Source organism: Miscanthus floridulus, chromosome 16 (genome assembly GCF_019320115.1).
Source record: "Miscanthus floridulus cultivar M001 chromosome 16, ASM1932011v1, whole genome shotgun sequence".
NCBI lineage: Eukaryota > Viridiplantae > Streptophyta > Magnoliopsida > Poales > Poaceae > Miscanthus > Miscanthus floridulus.
Genome location: NC_089595.1, coordinates 93,188,667 through 93,208,739, shown reverse-complemented (window position 1 = coordinate 93,208,739; position 20,073 = coordinate 93,188,667). Strand labels below are relative to the sequence as shown.

At 47.0% G+C, this 20,073-nt stretch overlaps 2 protein-coding genes across 2 annotated transcripts; both read left to right on the top strand.

Annotated features, from left to right (window-relative positions):
* Positions 1–2,403: 2,403 nt before the first annotated feature.
* On the top strand, positions 2,404–3,930 carry LOC136509848 (two-component response regulator-like APRR1). The gene is made up of 3 exons (XM_066504431.1): positions 2,404–2,910; positions 2,993–3,169; positions 3,258–3,930. The coding sequence occupies exons 1-3, from the start codon at positions 2,404–2,406 to the stop codon at positions 3,636–3,638; spliced, it is 1,065 nt and encodes a 354-aa protein (XP_066360528.1). The 3' UTR covers positions 3,639–3,930.
* Positions 3,931–15,780: 11,850 nt separating this feature from the next.
* LOC136511029 (uncharacterized) lies at positions 15,781–16,800 on the top strand. Its single transcript, XM_066505274.1, has 4 exons — positions 15,781–15,834; positions 15,904–16,122; positions 16,206–16,521; positions 16,607–16,800. Exons 2-4 carry the CDS (start codon positions 15,913–15,915, stop codon positions 16,798–16,800), a joined length of 720 nt encoding a protein of 239 aa, XP_066361371.1. The 5' UTR covers positions 15,781–15,834; positions 15,904–15,912.
* Positions 16,801–20,073: the final 3,273 nt, after the last annotated feature.

The following is a 20,073-nucleotide window of genomic DNA, read 5'->3' as shown; positions in this document are numbered from 1 at the left end:
TGATGTGATCGGCAAAAGTTGTAGTATTACCCTAAATGTAGAACATGGACGGTCGTCTGGATGCTGAAGGTATCTTGTTTGCTTGAAGCCATCACTCCCGCCTACCGCAAACATAGAGTCTAAGTCAAGAACAGTTTCACGTTCACCGATCGAGAAAAATCTCTGAGAAAATTCTCCGCGTCACCGCACTGTCCTAGATAGGGCCTGTTTGGGCTACTCCCCGGCTCCGGCTCCTCCAGAGAAGCCCTACCAAATGATTCATTGGAGGAGCCACAATTTGTGGCCAAAACGGCTCCGGAGGAGCCGTGCCAACGCCCCCTAATATCGCGATCGATCTTTCTGAGGCAACAATCTGATTCCTTATATCCGAAACACGGCCAATGTCCAGTACCTGACCTTTTTTACCATCCGAAACCGCCCAAAATGCAAGCGGTACTTCAAACAGGCATCATCCCATCCGAGAATAAAGCAGCAATTGTTGTGCCTAGCTAGAAATGTAGCTAGCTAGCTCGACAGAAATTCAAAGAGGCGCAGCACAAAACACCCAATGAAGGAGAGTTCCACGGACTGTTCCTTTCTCTGGTGAATCGTGTATACATATATGTTGCGTACGCGTGCACTTTGGAACAACCGTCAGAGGAGCAACAGACGCCAAACTGTCTCTGCAACTGGCAAAAGTGCAGCAACAGAGGCCAGGATATCAGCTCAAGATCGGTCAAAGGGGAATCAGAACCCAATGCAAGGTATTGCAACTCAATGATGAGAGGGGCAATGAGTAAGCCTTTTTACCCTTACCGTGTGTTTGGTTGGTGGGATGGCGTGGGATGGGGTGAGATGATCCCACTTTTGCTGTTGTTTGGTTCAGAGGCGAACTGGAGATAGGACCATCCCACCAACGAATATTCTCGCTAGATGTCATGACTCTCGTCCCTCATTTTTCGGCGGACAGAGTCCGTCCCACCTAGGACGGCTTTCGTGGGCAGGCGGGCGCACGCAATACGAGCGCGAGATGGCGAGCGGTGGCGCAGGTCGGGTGGGCGAGCTCCGCCACCGGCTCCGGCACGTGGCCGGGTGGGTGAGCTCCGGCCCCGGCTTAGGCACGCGACCGGGCGGGTGAGCTCCAGTCCCGGCTCCGGCGCGCGGCTGGGCGGAGAGCAGGTGCGCTCGGGCAAGCAGCGCCCCTAGCTCTGCCCCTAACTCCGACGGGCGTCGGCGAGCGAGCAGCGCCCCCAACTCCGGCGGGCAAGCAGCACCCCTGGGATGAGCCGCGACAGGGAAGACGAGCGCGGGCAGCGAGAGGTGGCACATGTGGGTGAGCTCCGGCGCCGGCCATGCCGCGCGGTTCATCTCTGCCGCAAGCCATGCCGCGCGGGTGAGGAAGAGGCGGCGGCGCGTGTAGGCCCGGTGGAGCAGGGGGAGGAAGAGGAAGAGTGAGCGAGCTTCGGGAGAAAGAGATAAGGAGAGAGAGAGAGGGGAAGAGATAAGGAGAAGAGAAAGAAAAAAATTAAAAAAAGATAAAAAAAAAACTTACAAATGGGTCCCACTGGTCGGTAGCTCATCCCACTTTTTATGTCTCTTAACCAAACACAAAATAGGTCGATCCCGTCCCTCGTCAACCAAATAGAAAATGGAGCCGTCCCGTCCCATAAATCAGAGACAGGACCGTCCCACTCCACCTTGACTCCCAACCAAACGCTACCTTAGTCTCCTGCCTCCAACAGGCTACAGTCCTATGCATTGCTTATTGTCACTAGCTGGCCAAGTGATTCCTTGTAATTCTTACATTACATACATACATTGTTATATCAACCACTCAAACTCAATGGCTCAAACCTTATCACCACTCAAAGAAATTTGGATTCATTCGACGATTAAATGCACAAAGCTGTAGCAGCGAATTTCATATGTTACCTGAATTGCACAAACCATACATACATGAAGACGACACCGCGATAAATCCTTTAACTAAATTCAGTTAAAGCAGGAAAAACGTTGAGTTTTTTTTTAAACATGATTCCAAATTCCAATTTTTATGTTAGGACTTGTTAGCAAAAGAGAGTAACGTAGCTGCTTGGAGGGCTAAACAAACCTGCATTACGCTTCTCTGCGTCTCTGGAATTTCCGGGCGGCGATTCGCTTCGCTGGGTCGCTGCGACAACCGTAAAACTCGAAGGAAAGGAAGTCCAACCGTAAAACTCGAAGGAAAGGAAGGGGCGCGAGTGCGCGACTCACGCGGATGCTGAATGCGTATCACCGGTGTCGTCGATTCATTGGACTCTGCTCTGGCGTATGTTTGGGCTGTGTAGTACTAGTACTGTATGCATACCTGGGGCATCGGCAACCTGGGCCTGGGACGCCTGCCCCTCCCGCCCCGCCCCGCCCCAGGGCCGGGCCTATTGAACCATGCACCAAATCTTCTCTTTTTATACCAACCCTCCTTCACTTGCACTGACTCCCCAAACACATCAGAGGGATTCACGCCCAAAAGTCATGTTCCATCCTTCATCCTCGTCGCCACCCAACTACAGTGACCTCTCCATGCACCATGCAGTGGGCTTCTCCTCTGCTGTGCCCACAGCTCCGACTGAAATTCCTCGAGGGGGTTTCTTCCACGGCAACGGTGGCTTGCTAGCACTTCCCAATGTTGCTGCATCAGCGCCGCCTCCCTACCCATCTTCCCTGCCTTCCTACTACATACATAGCAACATCAACTCGCATTTCCTCCCTATTCACCTCCAGTTGTCTGAACAGCTCAGCAGTAATGCCACCTTTTCTTGCTCGTCTCCTTCGGCTTCGGCATGCCAGTTGCCTCTTCCCCATGTTCCTTCTTCCCCTTCCTCATCTTCCGGTGACCTTTTGGAGTTCAGCACTGGAGCCATGCGGCGTGTCTTCAGTACTGGTGACCTCCAGGTAATCCAACAGACCACAAGCTGGTCTTATAGCTGGTCATAAACAAGTTTTAATCATTTCTCACCCATGTTATACAAAGCAGGTGATGAATGTCGCGGCGTCTCCACCACCGCCACCACTTTCAGGTGACCCACACGGCCAAGATGCAGGGGTGCCTTTCACTCAGAAGGTTGGCCGTTACAGCGCTGAAGAACGCAAGGAGAAGATTGAGCGTTACCGTACGAAGCGTAACCAGAGGAACTTCCACAAAAAGATCACTGTAATGATTTCCCGCACCACGCAATCTGCAAATGCAATTTCAATGTTTGCATGTCCTCTAATGCATCTGTTGCTCCGGACCTCTTCAGTATGCCTGCAGGAAGACGCTGGCGGACAGCAGGCCCAGGGTGCAGGGCCGCTTCGCGAGGAATGCCGAGACAGAGGCCGAGGCTGTTGCAGGCCACGAGAGGGAGGCCTCAGACAACTACAGCTACGAGCACTGTCACTACAGCGACCTCACCACCACCACCAGCTGCTGCTACGACACCCAGTGCAGGGAAAGTGGCAAAACCACAACATTTGACGACGGCAAGTGGAAGTGGGAAGCGCCGGTGGCCGCGCCAGCTGCAGCCAATGGGCATCATGGGCACCATCAGTACCAGCAGCAGCTTCTTGATTTTGACATCGACATGGACATGGACGGAGATGATCTGTGGGCCAGCCTGGCTAACATGTGCTCTGGGACCTGATCGACCTGGGCCACGCGAGGGTCGTCTCCTGATTGGCGCTGTCTAGTGCGAGGAAGGCAGGGAGCACCAAGCGGCGGCTGCCGGTGCCCGTTGCCGAGGTAGTGCTGTGGTCAGAGTGGCGTTGCTCACCTTCTTGTGCCGTAGTGCATCCTAGTAATATTTATTAGGAGTAGTAAAAAAAAAACAAGACACAGAGATGGAAACCCCCGTCTCATCTCATGTAAGAACAGATTGTTCCCTGGTGTTCCGTGTTACCCTATTCTGCAATGCAATCTTCCACAAAGTTTGGCCATGCTGCTGTTGCTTTTCTACATGCCTGAATCGTTAAGCCTCAGAGTGCTGCAGCTTTAGGACCATATTTTTTGTCTAGTGTTGAGCTGTTTTGATTTGTCTTGCTTGCGATTTGCAGTTGATAGTGCTGGTGCATATGTTTGGCTGCTGTTAGTGGCGGCATTCCTTGGTTTAACATTTTTTGTCCCTGGCATGACAAGCTGACAACGAGCTGATCTATGAGACCACTGAACCTATGCTGTGTGCCTCCGACTCCGAAGGTTCCCAAGTGTGGATGGTGATTGTCACTGTCACTGATAGGTGTAACAGTTTGAGGTGTGGCATGCTATCAGAAGTGTGGCACTATATGATGCAGAAGCGAGCTTGATACATACTGTAGTTCCGAGGGTTAAGAAAGACATTATTGTGGGACAATAAACGAAACACATGTATAAGAAAGAAAGTGTGCAAGGCAAAGGTTGGGCATTACATAGTTAGGCAAGCTACAGACCCCATACGTGTATGTCTTGAAACTGTACTTATATACTCACCAAGACTAAAGGCTATTCTGATTGTATAATTTTTATCAGGGCTTTTGGAAGATTCCAATTCGTTGGTACTTCTTTTTTCGCTATGTGCTTGTATGGTTTGTGCTACACGGTTACTTACCTCATAAGAATTGTGCAGGAATAGTGTAAAATAACCAACATATGATACTGCAAAAATTCTGCATTTTGGGAGAAACGATTCGTAGCTCACCTGCTCAATTGTGTCAATTTTTTTCTCGAATACGCAAAAGATTTGCATATCATTGTACTAAGAAGAAGAGTCTCAATTGTGTCGATTCACGGACGTGCCTCCTCTTGAGTGAAAGAAATTCATTCATCGTATCAAGAAACATACTTTCCTCCTTTCCTTAGAAGAACTGATGGAAGAGGCAGAACAAGAAAAGAAAATGCAAACTACAGAATCTGGTCATGGGAACAACTTTTGCCTTGATGTGATCGGCAAAAGTTGCAGTATTACCCTAAATGTAGAACATGGACGGTCGTCTGGATGCTGAAGGTATCTTGTTTGCTTGAAGCCATCACTCCCGCCTACCGCAAACATAGAGTCTAAGTCAAGAACAGTTTCACGTTTCACCGATCGAGAAAAATCTCTGAGAAAATTCTCCGCGTCACCGCACTGTCCTAGACTAAGGGCCTGTTTGGGTTAATCTCCGGCTCCGGCTCCTCCAGAGGAGCCCTACCAAATGATTCATACCAAAACGGCTCCGGAGGAGCCGTGCGAACGTTCCCTAATATCGTGATCGATCTTTCTGAAGCAACAATCTGATTCCTTATATCCGAAACACGGCCAATGTCCAGTACCTGACCTTTTTGACCATCCGAAACCGCCCAAAATGCAAGCGGTACTTCAAACAGGCATCATCCGATCCGAGAATAAAGCAGCAATTGTTCTGCCTAGCTAGAAATGTAGCTAGCTAGCTCGACAGAAATTCGAAGAGGCGCAGCACAAAACACCCTATGAAGGAGAGTTCCACGGACTCTTCCTTTCTCTGGTGAATCGTGTATACATATATGTTGCGTACGCGTGCACTTTGGAACAACCGTCAGTGGAGCAACAGACGCCAAACTGTCTCTGCAACTGGCAAAAGTGCAGCAACAGAGGCCAGGATATCAGCTCAAGATCGGTCAAAGGGGAATCAGAACCCCAATGCAAGGTATTGCAACTCAATGATGAGAGGGGCAATGAGTAAGCCTTTTTACCCTTAGTCTCCTGCCTCCAACAGGCTACAGTCTATGCATTGCTTATTGTCACTAGCTGGCCAAGTGATTCCTTGTAATTCTTACATTACGTACATACATTGTTATATCAACCACTCAAACTCAATGGCTCAAACCTTATCACCACTCAAAGAAATTTGGATTCATTCGACGATTAAATGCACAAAGCTGTAGCAGCGAATTTCATATGTTACCTGAATTGCACAAACCATACATACATGAAGACGACACCGCGATAAATCCTTTAACTAAATTCAGTTAAAGGAGGAAAAACGTTGAGTTTTTTTTTAAACATGATTCCAAATTCCAATTTTTATATTAGGACTTGTTAGCAAAAGAGAGTAACGTAGCTGCTTGGAGGGCTAAACAAACCTGCATTACGCTTCTCTGCGTCTCTGGAATTTATAGCTTTAGCCAAAAGGCTAGGCGCTGCGTTGTAGCGCGAGAGCGACGGAACACTTGACCGCCTCTGGATGATCACCCCCCCTAGAGGTGGGGAGTGTGGCGGCCTGATTCTCTGTCGGCCGCTAATGCCAAGTACCGGACCAAGATAACTTTGTTAATCTCACTATGATTACAAGTCTAACTACTATTTGGTACTGCTGCAGGCTTACTACTATTTGGTACTGCTGCAGGCTCTTGTGTAGTTGAAGTTTGCACTGCAAATAGTCCCTGCTTGTGATCAGTGAACCTAACGCAAAAACTGCTGGCTGACATGCCGGTCAGAATTCAGCATTCAAGAAGATGTATGTAGCTATATAACTGCTGGGGAACATCAGTTGCAAGTGTAAACAATTTGGTATTCTGTTTTTAAGAAAGATGGTGTGAATGCTTTGCTATTGGTCCCGTTCGCTTCGCTGAAAAAACGAGTAAAAACACTGTTCCGGCTGATTTGTTGTGAGAGGGAAATACTATTCCAGCTGAAAAAAGAAGCTAAAAAGTATGGATTATAAGAGAAGCGAACAGGACTATTGTCTTAGATGATGTAAATAATGACGTACAGTCCAGTAATAAACAGCATGGTCAACAAAGCATTTCAGATTAGAGGGACCAATAACTTTGTGTCGAGTGGAGTGAGAAGAAAATTGGAATCATGTGAATGAGATGAGATGTTGTGTTGGAATCATGTGAATGAGATGAGATGTTGTGTTTCACTCACATTTGGTCGCATTACTTAGGCCATGTTTGGTTCCCAGCTCCTAAATCTAGTCAGCTAAACTACCTCCTAAATTTTAGTAAGACCATGTTTGGTTAGTTGACTAAACCTGACATGTACATGTTTGTAAAGGCCAAAACACCCCAAATTAATGCTAACTTGGTGCCCCTGGCATTTGGCGCCAACAGTGCCGTGCTGCTGGCTCCTGCTAGCGCCGCTGCCTTCCGCGTGCGGCCTTGGCGCCAATTCCACACCTGGCTTGCTGCTCTGTCTGGCATGCTCTGCTAGTTGCTTGGAAAATAGCTTGGCTGCACGCTAGCACGATCCCTTGCAAGTCAGCTTGACTGCTATGGAAGCTGTTTGCCGCAATGTACATTCTCACAAATAATGTTCAAATGGTTTACAAAAAACTTCATTATTACAAACCATAGCGATGCTATGTCCTTATAAACAAACAATTCGCTATCCAATCACGAAATTGATTTATGTTTTCATCTTTGTCTCCAAAACGTATGGTGCCTCTAGTTGCTTGAGTTGAAGTTCCTTCCTCTGTTGGTATATAGTTTTCATCTTGATCACACAAGTCAAAGAGGTCATCCATCATACCACTCTGTCTAATAAAATTGTGCAGTGCCATGCATGCCATTATTATTTTGCTTTGCTTTGCCATGGAAAAACTAGGTAAATCCAACAAAATTCTCCACTTCATCTTTAGGACTTCAAAAAACCTTTCTATAACATTTCTAAGTGAAGAATGTGTGTAATTGAAGAGCTCTTTTTTACCTCTAGGTGCTGGCCCTTCTCTCCATTCGGGCACATGGTATTTTGTACCTCTGTACGGTGCAAGAAAACCCGATCGATTTGGGTACCCAAGTCAACAAGATAAAATTTGTCTACACAATACAATACTTGTGTAAGTAACATGACAAATACCATGACGAAGACAATGAAGAAATGTAAAAGCCCATACATACCTAGAGGTGGATGTGGAAACTTGTCACCAAATTTCTCAAGTGCATCATTGAATACCCTCATATCATGAACTGATCCTGGCCATCTGGCTAGAACAAAAGTAAATCTCATATCAAAGTCGCATACGGCTAACACATTCTCTGTGGTGATTCCTTTCCTTCCTGTGTAATGGACTACCTTCTCAGTTGGCATAGTGACGGGTACATGTGTCCCATCTATAGCTCCAATGCATTTACCAAAGTACGGAGCAAACCGAGGAGATTGTAACCTTCTATGAATAGTTGAAAATTGTGTATCCTTTGGCCTAATGATATCAATTGCTAGCTTCATCACACTAGACAATACCTTATCAAACTTGTTGCTACATGTCCCTAGTGACCTCTCAAATCTATTATCAGCTTGTCTCATGGACTGAGGGGCACCACACATCCACACAAACATTGCTATAGCCTCTATAGAAGTCATTTTTGTAGTGGACTGCAGACCATATCTCTCAACTAGCAAAGTGTGAAGGCTATAAAAAATATCGTTGTGCATCCTAAACATGTTATAGCATTGTGTCATATTTCCTAGGGTTCTCATAGTCCACTGATATCCAGTTTTATGTGGGACTCTATAACCAGCCTTGTTCATGAACTTGTCACAGTGGTACATACCTAGCAGCATGATAGCAGTAGCAATCCTTCTCCTCTTCTGCTGACACCTAGCAACATGCATCATCAAAACTGCTTCCTCATCATCAGTGAAGTCCCCTTCATCATCAACATCTGACCAATCATCATCAGTAGTCCACTTGTCATCTGAGTCTTCAGTAGGGACACCATCATCAGTAGTACTCCACCAATCATCATCAGAAAGTCCAGCAGCATCTTCTCCTGCAGCAGCCCCTACACCAGCATCAACATCAGCCCCTCCAACAGCAGCTCCTCCTGCAGCAGCCCCTACACCAGCATCAGCCACTCCAGCAGTAAATCCCATTTCATATGCTCCCTGGTCATCATAAGAAATAGATGTTAAAAGAGCATTGAATGTTGACATGAACAAAAATACTTGGGTAGCAGCAGTAGCCCCTACATCAACAACAATGGCAGCAACACCCGTTACATTGTTCAACAAGCATTACAAGGTCCAAATATAAACCATGGTTTATTACGATTACATAGTTCATCATAAATTTAAGGTCTTAAGCAAAATAAAATTAAGGGTGCCAAACTGGAGACTCCATTTGCCATTCTATCCTATCCTCCTCATTTATTTTGGGCAGCCCTCCTCAGCCATGCGATCCTTTGCTCATTTGTATCAAGGCCACTAAAGACCAACCTGTTGTAGCTACTTCTAAACAGCATGGTAGCCACATGGTATTCATTTGAAGCTTTGTCTGCCCCAGCCTCCACAGCCAAATTGAGGCACCTAGCAACATCATCAGCTCTAGCTTGCTTTGCTTTTGTAGCTTCCCCTCTCTTGCTTTGTGCTATTCGCTCCAGTGCATTGACTTCTTTCTTAGCAGCAATCTCCAATTGAGTGACCAGCCCTTGCACGATAACATTCACTGGAACTTTTTTGTTCTTGCTAGGACTTGATGTTGTGTCAGTTGTGCTGCTTGCCCTCTTTGTGGCTGTTTGTGATACTTGGTGAATTGGGCTGTAAGCCACAGTCGTCTAGAGTAGCAGCACCATCTTCATCATCCTCATCTATCCCTCTGTCTTGGTCATGGCATGACAGCCCAGGAATGGTGGCAGTTGAGCCATCAATAGCAATATTCTGGAAGAGCTCAACCATCTGAGGAAAGAATCTAGGCAACCCATACATGAATTTCCTACACTCTGGCTTCTTCTAAAAAATCACAAGAATCCACTGTTAGCACAAACCAACATGAAAGTAGAACAAGCAAACAAATTATTAGGCACAAAGATTACCCTTGTATGCCTATCCCACCAAGATAGAGGTGCATCTATCCCTCCGTTTTCTTGGCGGCCAACACCTGTTTGTAGTTGTGCCCACTTGTAGAACTGTACATGGTCTTGAGCTGGCTGAATCTATTCTTCATACAGCTAAGATCATGCTTTAGGCCAATCTGTTGCTCATACAAATCTCTCAAATTATCATAACCTCTCCTTGTCATTGTCCCCTTACTTGAATTGCCCTTTCTCATTTCATCAACAACAAGATAAGAGAACACAAATATATTTGCATCGAACCAATTTGTCTTGTCAAACTAGTAGAGAAGCATATCAGAGAACAAGAGACAAAAATTGAAATAGACAGATATAGATCAAACAAATACACAATACTACATGAAACATGTACACACTTCAATAACAAACAACTAAACAGTAGTAGTTCATACAAACTTGTAGATCAAACAAATACAACCTAACACGCACCTGTAGATCAAACAGATTAGACAAATAAAGATCTATACATCAAACAAATAAAACCTAACACATCAGATCAATGAAAAGTATGAGAATGTAGTAAAAACAGACATACGGAACCATAAATAAGACATGCATAACATAGATAATAAACAGAGCAAAGTATGAATCAGATCAGAGAACAAGCTCACCTCGTGCGGGATGTCGTCGTCATCTTCTGGCTCCATTCCTTCAGTTGGAGGAGCCGAGCTGCCCGAAGCAACTGTTCCACGTAGCCTAGCTGCCGGCGCGCGGGCACGGCTACTGCCGGTTCCCACCCTGGAGCGGCGCACAACAGCGTGAGAAGCCGGGCGTTTACTAGATCCAGTCCCTCCTGCGGTCAGCCGAGGAGGAACGAACCCTCCAGCACCGGATCTGGCACCAATGCGAAGAGAAAGCAGCCCTCTACCACCGGGAGCAAAGTCACCTTGGAGGAGCCCCTAGTAAGAGCCCATGTAGGGGAAGCCGGCGGCGTCGGTGTTCAGATCCAGCCCCTCCATGCCGCGTCGAGTGGAGGAGCCCGCGCCATACGATGAAGCTTGGGAGAAGACGCTGAAGTCGCCGGCGGCAGGGGGGGGGCGACAGACCGGAGCCATTCAGATCCGCCGGAGAAGAGGACTGCGAGTAATAGTCCGGATACTCAGACCCGTGGCCGTCCATGGCGGAAGCGGTGAGCGAAGGAGCTGCTACGCCGACGGAGGGGTTGGGAGGAGCGGCAGCGGCGTGGAGCAAAGTGGTGGCGGTGGCGGGGAAAGCAGAGGAGAGCGAGCGCGAGAGGGAGAGAGTGAGCGAGCTGATAGAGTGAGATGTGAGTGAGGGGGTACGGTGCGCATTGATGAAGGCAAGGCCTGTCCAAACGTTGTTTTAGGAGCAGCTAGTAAGATTTAGGTGACTAGGTGACTAAATGTTGTTTAGTCACTTTTAGTAAAGGTGTTTGACAAAAAAGTTACTAAAGAGACTAAAAGCTACTAAATTTAAAAGGTGCTAGGTGAACCAAACACCCCCTTATACAAGAAACATGCAAGAACAAAAAAAATGATGGCCCAGGCACCCGGCCTTTTCGCACGGTATCAGTCATACAGGGAAGAACACATGGCAGGGGCAAAAAGCGCCTGTCCTGGATGCTAATTTTGACCCTGAATATAAAACAAAATTTGCCTACTAAACCCCTTCGCCAATTACAATAATCGATTCTCGATCGAGGGTATGGTAAAAGCTTATCGCAATCTTCGCGCACTCGACGGAATTTTTTTGGGTTCGTTTGGTTGATTGACCCGGTTAAATTTTAATTGGCGCGAGAGAAATTTGTATTTGGGAACAATTAAGGTCAGAGGAAGTTCCTACTACAGACATTCCACCGAGGAGTGGGGGGAGACACTCGCTGCGTGTGCGTGTAAAAGAGGCCGGAATATTCACCAACGTGCAAATTTAGTAATCTTCGGCCATGACAACATACATAAAAAGGGGACGCCACTGAGCCACTGAGAAAATGGTAAATGTTGCGGACTTTTCCGAGATCCTCCTCACCTCGGCATATGAAAAATGTATTCAGCCCAGGGTGGGATTGGGAATGAGCCTTTTTCCAATGTTCAGTACTCCACAAAGCGGTCGGAATTTGGCGTGGTCAAACTGCTTTCGCGTGAGCCTGCAGTACATGGTATAGATACGATGAATGTAGTGACTGACTGAGTTGTAGCCAAGGTTTCCCTTTTGTCGAAGTCGTCATTACATACGACGGCCAGGCCAAGGCGAAACAGAAAACATATATGCTTAAGCAGTTAAGCTCAACACACGTAGCTTAACCGACGCCCTAAAAACATATACGTATTTTTTTTATTTACGAATTAGACAATACAAACGTAGACTCTCACAAACAGTATCTTAATCTAATGAGTCGTTTGCGCAAATAGGAATCATTAGAAACGGTTTCAACATAATTTTTAAGAAGGAACTTTTTTTCGGCCTTTCGGCACTTGGCAAGTTGGCAGCTGATACCGGCCCGAACCGAAATGATCCGGGTACGCCGTGTGCAGCCATGGCCGCTATCGTGCCCACTGACGAGGCGGCGCGGGGCTGCGGGCGGCATGCTTCGCGCCCCGGCGCGTCACGACGCAGCCGACGGTGCCCGACGATGGGATGGACATGGACCGGGTGCGGCGCGTGCGCCGTGGCCGTCACATGGCGACGGCGGTTGCCACTTGCCCACCTGCCGTTACCGGCCGGGCGCTAGCTTTTTTTGAACGCTTTGCGCCGCCGCCACCACCGGGGCAAAACGGCTGGGGGGACACCAGCGGCAGGCCGGCAGCCGAGCGGGCTCGTCCTTGTGGTGGACGAGCTGGGCTTAGCGAGGCGCTGTTTAAGAATGTGCCGGTTTCGGCCTGGTGGACCTGGAAACGCGGCCTGGTGCAGACGTGCAGCGCCGTCTCATACCAGGCTGCAGATGTGCTCGACGAAATGCCCCGAGCCGATTGTATCTCGACATGATATGGGCAGTTGGGCACAAGCAAACAACTCAGGCTTTGTCGTTGTTTTTTTTTTTTCCGGAGGAAAAGGTCTTCTTGTCTGTTCGCCCTCGTGTGCAAACATCGTGCCAATTTTATTTTGTACACAAATTGACTTAATGAAACGCTGCAAAGCAACATCCGTTGTAGTCTAGCTGGTTAGGATACTCGGCTCTCACCCGAGAGACCCGGGTTCGAGTCGCAGTCTGTTTGTATTCCTTTTCTTTTTAACAATGAAACGTTTTTGTGTGCTTCATTTTCTGCATGAGCACTACGTACTTGCAAACTTGTTATACTGTTCTGGAAACTGAAGCACTAACCATCTTCCATCCTATTCGTTTGGGCTGGTTTGGCTTATAAGTTATGGCTAAAAATACTGTTGACTGATTTGATGTGAGAGAAAAATATTGTTCGTTGGCTGGGCTTATAAGTCAAATACGACCAAACGAACAGGTTGTTCTTCTCCGAACAACCTGAAATTTAATTGGCGATGGAAACCATCATCAAACTATGTAAGGGCTTGTTTGGTTCTAAGCTCCTAAATATTTTAGGCAACCTTCTAAAATCTACTAAAAAAAGTGTTTGTTTTTACCTCCTAAAACTGACTAAAGGCAATAAATACAGTGGCAAAAGGACCATGATGCCCTCTTTAGTTACCCCTGGCGCTACTCTCTTTCTCCCTCAGCTCCGCACGCCACTCTTTCTCCCTCCAGTCTCCTCCCCACTCCTCAAATGCCGCAGCCACGCCTCACACACGTTCCGCCGCCGCCGCCGCTTCTTTCGGCAACGTCGCCGTCGATCCGCCGCCGCTGTCGCCAGATCCACGCCCGCGCTACCCGGATCTGCCTCCCCCTCACTCCCCCTGACCTCTTGCTTCTTCGCTCAAGCCTCCCCCTCACCGGCTCCATGAGGGATGGCGGTCGTCTGAAGAGGTCCTCGCCGGCGGACATTGCCGCTCCGCGGCGGTGGAGATTAGAGCGGAGCCGGTGCCGAATGCCGTGCTCGCCTTCCTCACCGGCCCGGCGCTCGGCCTCTCCAAGGCGGACATCGTGGCGTCGGCGCCGAGGAGGAGCGGGGGCGCGCGGCCGGCCCGTGCGGCGGCACGAGGGAGTGGGGGGCGTGGGGGAGCGTGTGGTCGGGAGGGGTACCCCAGGTCCAGGATGGACTTTAGGAGCCTTTTGGAGGAGGCGGAGTTTCTAAAGTTTTTGGTCCCTCCTAAAGTTTTAGGAGCTTTTAGGAGGGGTTGTTTGGTTCTTTAGGTAAATTTTATCTAGATTTTAGCTCCTAAAGTTTTTAGGAGGGGTAACCAAACAGGGCCTAAGTAATCTTGTTCCAACGGCCACCGGAGATTCAGCGCCAGGATCCTTAGGCCCACCAGTCATCCTCGCTGCTCGCAGGTTCTCCTTGTTTCCTTCCCCTATTTATTGGTCAGCCACCATGCATAACAATTTACCCCGCTCGGTTGGGGACCTCACAATTCGAAGGGCTGAAGCTTGTGTCTCCTCGGCGTGTCCCCTTCGATGTCTCCACACACGTGTCCACCATCCATTCATTTCCCTCCAGAGATGGACCCTCACATTTTCTCTGTTTGGCTGCCATTATAAGCCGGCTTATCAGTCATGGTATAATATTTTTCTCTCTTAACAAATTAGCCATACAAATCAGCAATAGCGGTTTATAGACCAGCCGTATTCTGTGTCCCACGTTCATGTGTTATCGGACCCACATTAAATTACCGCCGATTGAATTAAATAAAGGAGGCAAAAGGCGCTAGCATGTGAAAAATGGCGCCAATTATAATAGTTGGTTTCATCAGATTAGATACATACGGAAGGGCCGAATTTTTTACTATTTGGCCCTTTTTTCGAAAGTTTCTCACAAATAGACCCCTGGCGGAAAGAATTCCGGAAATGGACCCTTGGCTCGGCGCTAGAGTGACTGGCGCCGAGCTCGGCGCCACGGTCATTGGCGCCGAGCTCCTGGGCACGGGGAAATGGCCTGCCAGGGGGCTCGGCGCCAGAGTGACTGGCGCCGAGCCACCTGCATTTAACCCAGCCTACACTTCTTCCCCGAGCGTTCTTCCTCTTATTCCTCCTCCCTCTCGGGTTTTTCTCTCGCCACTTCACCCTACCTCACGAATCGACATATTGGACCTTGAAAACCTTGATTTGATCCGTAGATCTTCGAGAGCAAGGTATACTCGCTCACCTCCTTGTTTTTTCGCATCGATTCGGTACATATTAGTCGGATTTTTGAACCTAAGAATCGTCATCACTTAGGGTTTCATTGTATCCCTCAATATATGTATTATACAACCATAGGTTGATTCCAAGGCATGGAAAAAGCTAGCAAACCAAGCCACATGTAGTTATGTTATGGGTTCATTGTTGTGGATGAAATGAGAAACCCTAGGTTTAGGGTATAATGTTAACTGCTTTTGGTTCTTAGAACAAAATTGGTTGTATTGTAGTTATGGTTCTCATTGATATTTTTTGGTGATGTTTTTATTTATGTTTGTTAAATTACATCCATTTTGTTAGATGCAAGAAATGTTTCGGGAGGAGTTTTGGCAAAAACGGGGTAGTCCTCGAGAATTATACCCCGACGCGTCTAGCAAAGATGCCCCCGTTCCTCCTGACCTTCCTGTCCCTAACTGTGACTGTAGTTTCCCAGCCCATGTTTTTTAATCGAAACATCCGGACACAGTCGCGCGTTGCTTCTACACATGTAGTCGGTTTAATATAAGAAATTGTTTGTACTATCCTTTTTCTTTATTTGTTTAAGTATGGTACTAATATTTTGTTGGAATCTCGTTGTGTAGGACCATAAGAGGTGCTTTTTCTTTCAGTGGATCGATGGTGCAGACAAGTTTGATCCTAGGTACCTCTTTTTCGACGATTGGTTTAGAGGGAGACATCCACGTGAGCACTTCAAGTGGTGGGTTCCACGCCCCCTAACCCTCCGGCAATGACGGCTAAGGAGAAGCACCTAGCCGCAGTTAGACGACTCGAGGAACCTCCTTTGTGCGATTGCAGAGATCGAGCTGTGATAAACCCTGAGAATACGTTGGAGTTTGTGTGTCCAAACAAGCATGAAGTAAGTGCAAAGTGTATGTGTTAAAATCTTGAGCTATATGTGTTCATGTACTAATATCTCATTATTTAGGTGTATTCAATGGCGAAGTGTCGTTTCAAGGAGTGGTTGTATGGTCCTAAGAACCAATGGCCGGAAGAACCGCGGAGGGTTAAGGAAAAGAAGAAAGAACGGGTAATCTACAAAGCACCTCCTATCATGTGCGAATGTGGTGTAAAATCCAACTATGGCCTAGTCCCTTCGGAGCTTGGAATAGGTCATTATTGTGGCCATATGATTGAGTATGATGAGGTTCGTTATTTTTCTGGTAAACATGAAATCGTATTTTATTTGTTTTGCTAAGACATATATGATATAATATTTCTTTTGAACAGAGCACTAGGAAATGCAGTTGGGAATGTTATGATGGTCAAGCTAAGTTCTTGGATGAACTGAAGAAGAGGCAAGTAATTGCACAGAAGAGGGGATATGGACCTGACTACATCAACCTATTCGTTAAACATCACAAAGAAAAGATGCGTGAGTTTGCTAGACAGCGCGGTATTTGTAACCCGATCGATGTTGGGCTTAACAAATGGGGATTAGAGAGGCGAATGACGTTAGAGGAGGAGAGGGCAAGGAATGAGGCAAGGGAGGAGACAAGAGTACAGATGCAGGTCTTGAACGAGCATGTTGCTACATTATGTGCCAGTGAGTGCTTGAAAACCTTTTTTCATTGCCTGGTTTTAAATATAATATTATCGCATTGCTAACTGATTGCATTTTATACATGAAGAGATTGGTTGCAGCGGGGAACATGCTGCAGAGGTGGCTCGTGCAAGGTATGAGGAGAAGAAGTTAGATGGCCATAGATCACGAGCTGGTCGCACTGTTCAATCATCGATTGTGTTGTGTGATGACGGAGACGAGGATGAGGACGACACTGGCAGACTGAGTGAGCTCATTGCTCTAGCAGAGGCGGGCATATAGGCGTAGGAGGCTAAGGACGACACTGGTAGACTGAGCGAGCTCATCTCTCTAGCAGAGGCGGGCATTCAGGCGCAGGAGGCTGACGACGACACTGGCAGACTAAGCGAGCTCATCGCTCTAGCAGAGGCGGGCTTACAGGCAGAGGAGGATGACGACGCGTTCTTCACTCGGGCCGCAGCGGCCGCAGATGAAGCGGAGGCCGCTTACTACAAGCGACAGGCAGGTCAGAGCAACGCAGTTGAGCCTAGCCACAGCAACAGGGTTGTAGTAGAGGACTGGTACTCGGATGATGAGTTGCTTACTCAGTACGTTTCAGACTAAGGATTTAGAAGTGCATTTGCCCCTATGTCTACTGTCGGCACTTAGTTGTAGTATTAATATGTTGTGTAATGTGGCATAGTATCGAACTTTTCATTATATGGTTGTTTTCATTATCAATGGTCTTAATATTCCGCTTAATGATACGGACGTATTTCCATTTGAACACGTGCTGCAAAAAACAGTTAACGACATACGGTATTATAGAAATCAACACACGAAACACATTAAATGGCATGTGACTACATGTACCGAACCTGGGTATAGAGTTTTCTCTGACTAAACCTAACATGCCTTAGGTAATTAAACCATGCCTTCGGTAATTAAACCTAACATGCCTTAGGTAATTAAACCTGGGTACATGTGAAAAAGATAAAGTCATCCTAGTAGTGTGGCCACATAGCAAATTGTGTTGCACCTTCTCTATAGTAGCCTCCCGTTGTTGTTGGTGGTGGTGGCGGGGGTGACGGGGGAGGCCCCTTTTTCTTGTGGTTAGGGTAGGTGCAATATGGATCATTGCAGAGTGCCTCCTGTGAATCGGCACCATTATTGTTGTCGTCCTGTTCGTCGTCCTTGTAACCGCTGCTAACTTCCCTTTCTAGATCGAAGATACGGTCTTGTAGGTAGTAGATGTACTCCGCATGTGGATAAATAGGTTGAGGATCGACCCACCTACTGAACCCATAGTTTTCTTTGGCCAAGGAAGACTACAAAAAGTATGTCGTGTAAGTGATATACAAGACAAACATATTGAAGAAACAAATAGTAATAGCAATTACCCATGCTCGCGGGCATTTGAAGAAACGAAGACCTCCATCTATTCCCTCGGTGAACATCTGCACTAGGCAGTCCTCACCATGCATGCATTTTGGCCACTCTTCTTTCCTTTCATCGTATCCTCTCAGTGGTGTCTCTTTGGTGAAATCACTTTTGCTCTCAACTGGGAACCTCTCATAAAGAGCTTCCTCAAAGAAATTAGGACCAAGAGGACCCTCCCACCCCAGGTAGTTTTCTTCCCCTTTCCTCTCTCTCTGAACGACCCTCTAGACATTGGTACTACAACAAAAGCAAATGCTGAGGAGTGTTCTTCCTTGTTGTTTGTATAAATGAGAGGGAGTGAGTGGTTATTTATAGGTTGAGAGGAGGAATGGAGGCCTGTCAATGTGTCATGTCAGCGATCCGTGTGCCTCTTCACCTCAGCCCTTGGATCAAACAGTCATAAGATGGATGGTGGAGATAGAGTTGAGTTGTGCTTCCTTGCATGTTGTCCGTGTATCTAAAAAGTCTATATCAGTGATGTGATAATTCAATGCTGTCCGTGTATCTGAAAAGTCTATGTTTATTGTCTGAAAAGCATAAATTCGTTCACTGTTGCTTGGTAATCCTAGATTCTTCTACACAGCGTATATACAAATATTCCTAGATTATACACGTAATAAATTTATAGTTAATCTGTGTACTATATTTGTGCCTTTGTACAAGTGTAGTATGATTAAAGGTTCACGCAAAAAAATCGCAAGATACGGTCTTGTATTAGGAGCATCCATAGTTACAAACAGAGACATCAATACATATTCTAAACATTTAATCATCCAACAAGCATAATGCAACTACAACGAATATCACAACCAACATAATATGTCATGCAAAGTCCAAATAGTCCACAATGTCCATACAGTCCCGAATAGTTACAGAAAAGTAAATACAAAATTCACAATAGTTCATAGTAACACCTACATCGTCCCTCACTGTCTCCTACTCTTGCCCCTACCCTTGTGACCTAGAGCGTTGGTGCCTGGAGTGTAAGGGTCATGCGGACGGCATCACCTAGTGCCTAGAGGCGGTGTAGGATGAGTCGATGGAGCGTCATGGAGCTGAGAGGGCCCAAGCTCATCGTGCCTCTTGTCCATGTCATCGTCGTCGTTGGCCTCCTCGTCCTCGTCCCTGTCCCCTGTAGCTGCTTGACTAGAGGAACCCAAGGCTCCTCTTCTTGCAGAAGGATCGTACACGTCATGCGTCGTGTTTGTCCTGCAACCACAACGACCAGCCGCACGGCGTAGACGACATGACAGCCTCTATTGTACAAAACTATGTTAACTGAAAGAATATAACGTATTAATGATTTGTTTGAAAGAATATTTTTAATCTTACATCTAGGAAGCCAAGTATGTAGTCATCATTGACTCTCGGTCGAACGCGCTCGATCTCTTCAACTGAGCTTCTCAGTGTATTGCCCTGCAACAAAGTTTTCAATAATAAGACTTCTGAACAGATAGCATTTAGTTTTCTTTTCTTTTGTACAAGAATGTAACTTATTATAAGGGTTATACGGCTCGAAGGTTGCAATAACTACAATAGATAACTCCTAATGTCGGTCCAAGAACGCCTAATGTATTGTTATGTAACTCAATGTAACAAAATAAGGCGATTGGCTTACCACTCTGTCCAAGATCGGTCCTGCCTCCACCTGCCTTCCTGCACGAGTGGACCGGTCGTACGTCGTGTCTTCATCGTCGGAGGACTCGATGTCGGCGTAGTCAGTTTCAATCCACTGTAGCCTGAGCCTACACCGTGTTGAACGCTGGTACCAAGCTTGGTACCGCCTGAACTCATGGTTCGTGTGCGGCTCGTTGTTGTCATCTAGGTTGTCGTGCATCTCCTCCCATTCCTCAATGTAGGACTAGTGGTGCCTCTCCCAATCAAAAATCTTCTTGTTTCTCTGACGATCCAACCTGCACGTATGTCATCGTTACATTAATCCACGTACGTGGCACCATATTATAAGAAATGGACCATCATCATGAGACATTTGAAATATCAAAACACTTACTTGTGTAAGTCAACGCCAGTCGAGAACAGAGGCATAGGCCAAAGCTGTCTCACTCTAAATTGGTGTGCAACCCTATCTGGCAGGTGGTACTCGACAGCATAGAAGCAGATTAGAGGGCACCTCAT

Excerpts from the sequence above, each read along its gene's own strand:
- LOC136509848 (XM_066504431.1), top strand. The coding sequence starts at position 2,404 with ATGCACCAAATCTTCTCTTTTTATACCAACCCTCCTTCACTTGCACTG. Across the intron at positions 2,911-2,992 it reads TCAGTACTGGTGACCTCCAG|GTGATGAATGTCGCGGCGTC; the intron begins GTAATCCAACAG and ends TATACAAAGCAG. Across the intron at positions 3,170-3,257 it reads ACTTCCACAAAAAGATCACT|TATGCCTGCAGGAAGACGCT; the intron begins GTAATGATTTCC and ends GGACCTCTTCAG.
- LOC136511029 (XM_066505274.1), top strand. The coding sequence starts at position 15,913 with ATGGCGAAGTGTCGTTTCAAGGAGTGGTTGTATGGTCCTAAGAACCAA. Across the intron at positions 16,123-16,205 it reads ATATGATTGAGTATGATGAG|AGCACTAGGAAATGCAGTTG; the intron begins GTTCGTTATTTT and ends TCTTTTGAACAG. Across the intron at positions 16,522-16,606 it reads TGTTGCTACATTATGTGCCA|AGATTGGTTGCAGCGGGGAA; the intron begins GTGAGTGCTTGA and ends TTATACATGAAG.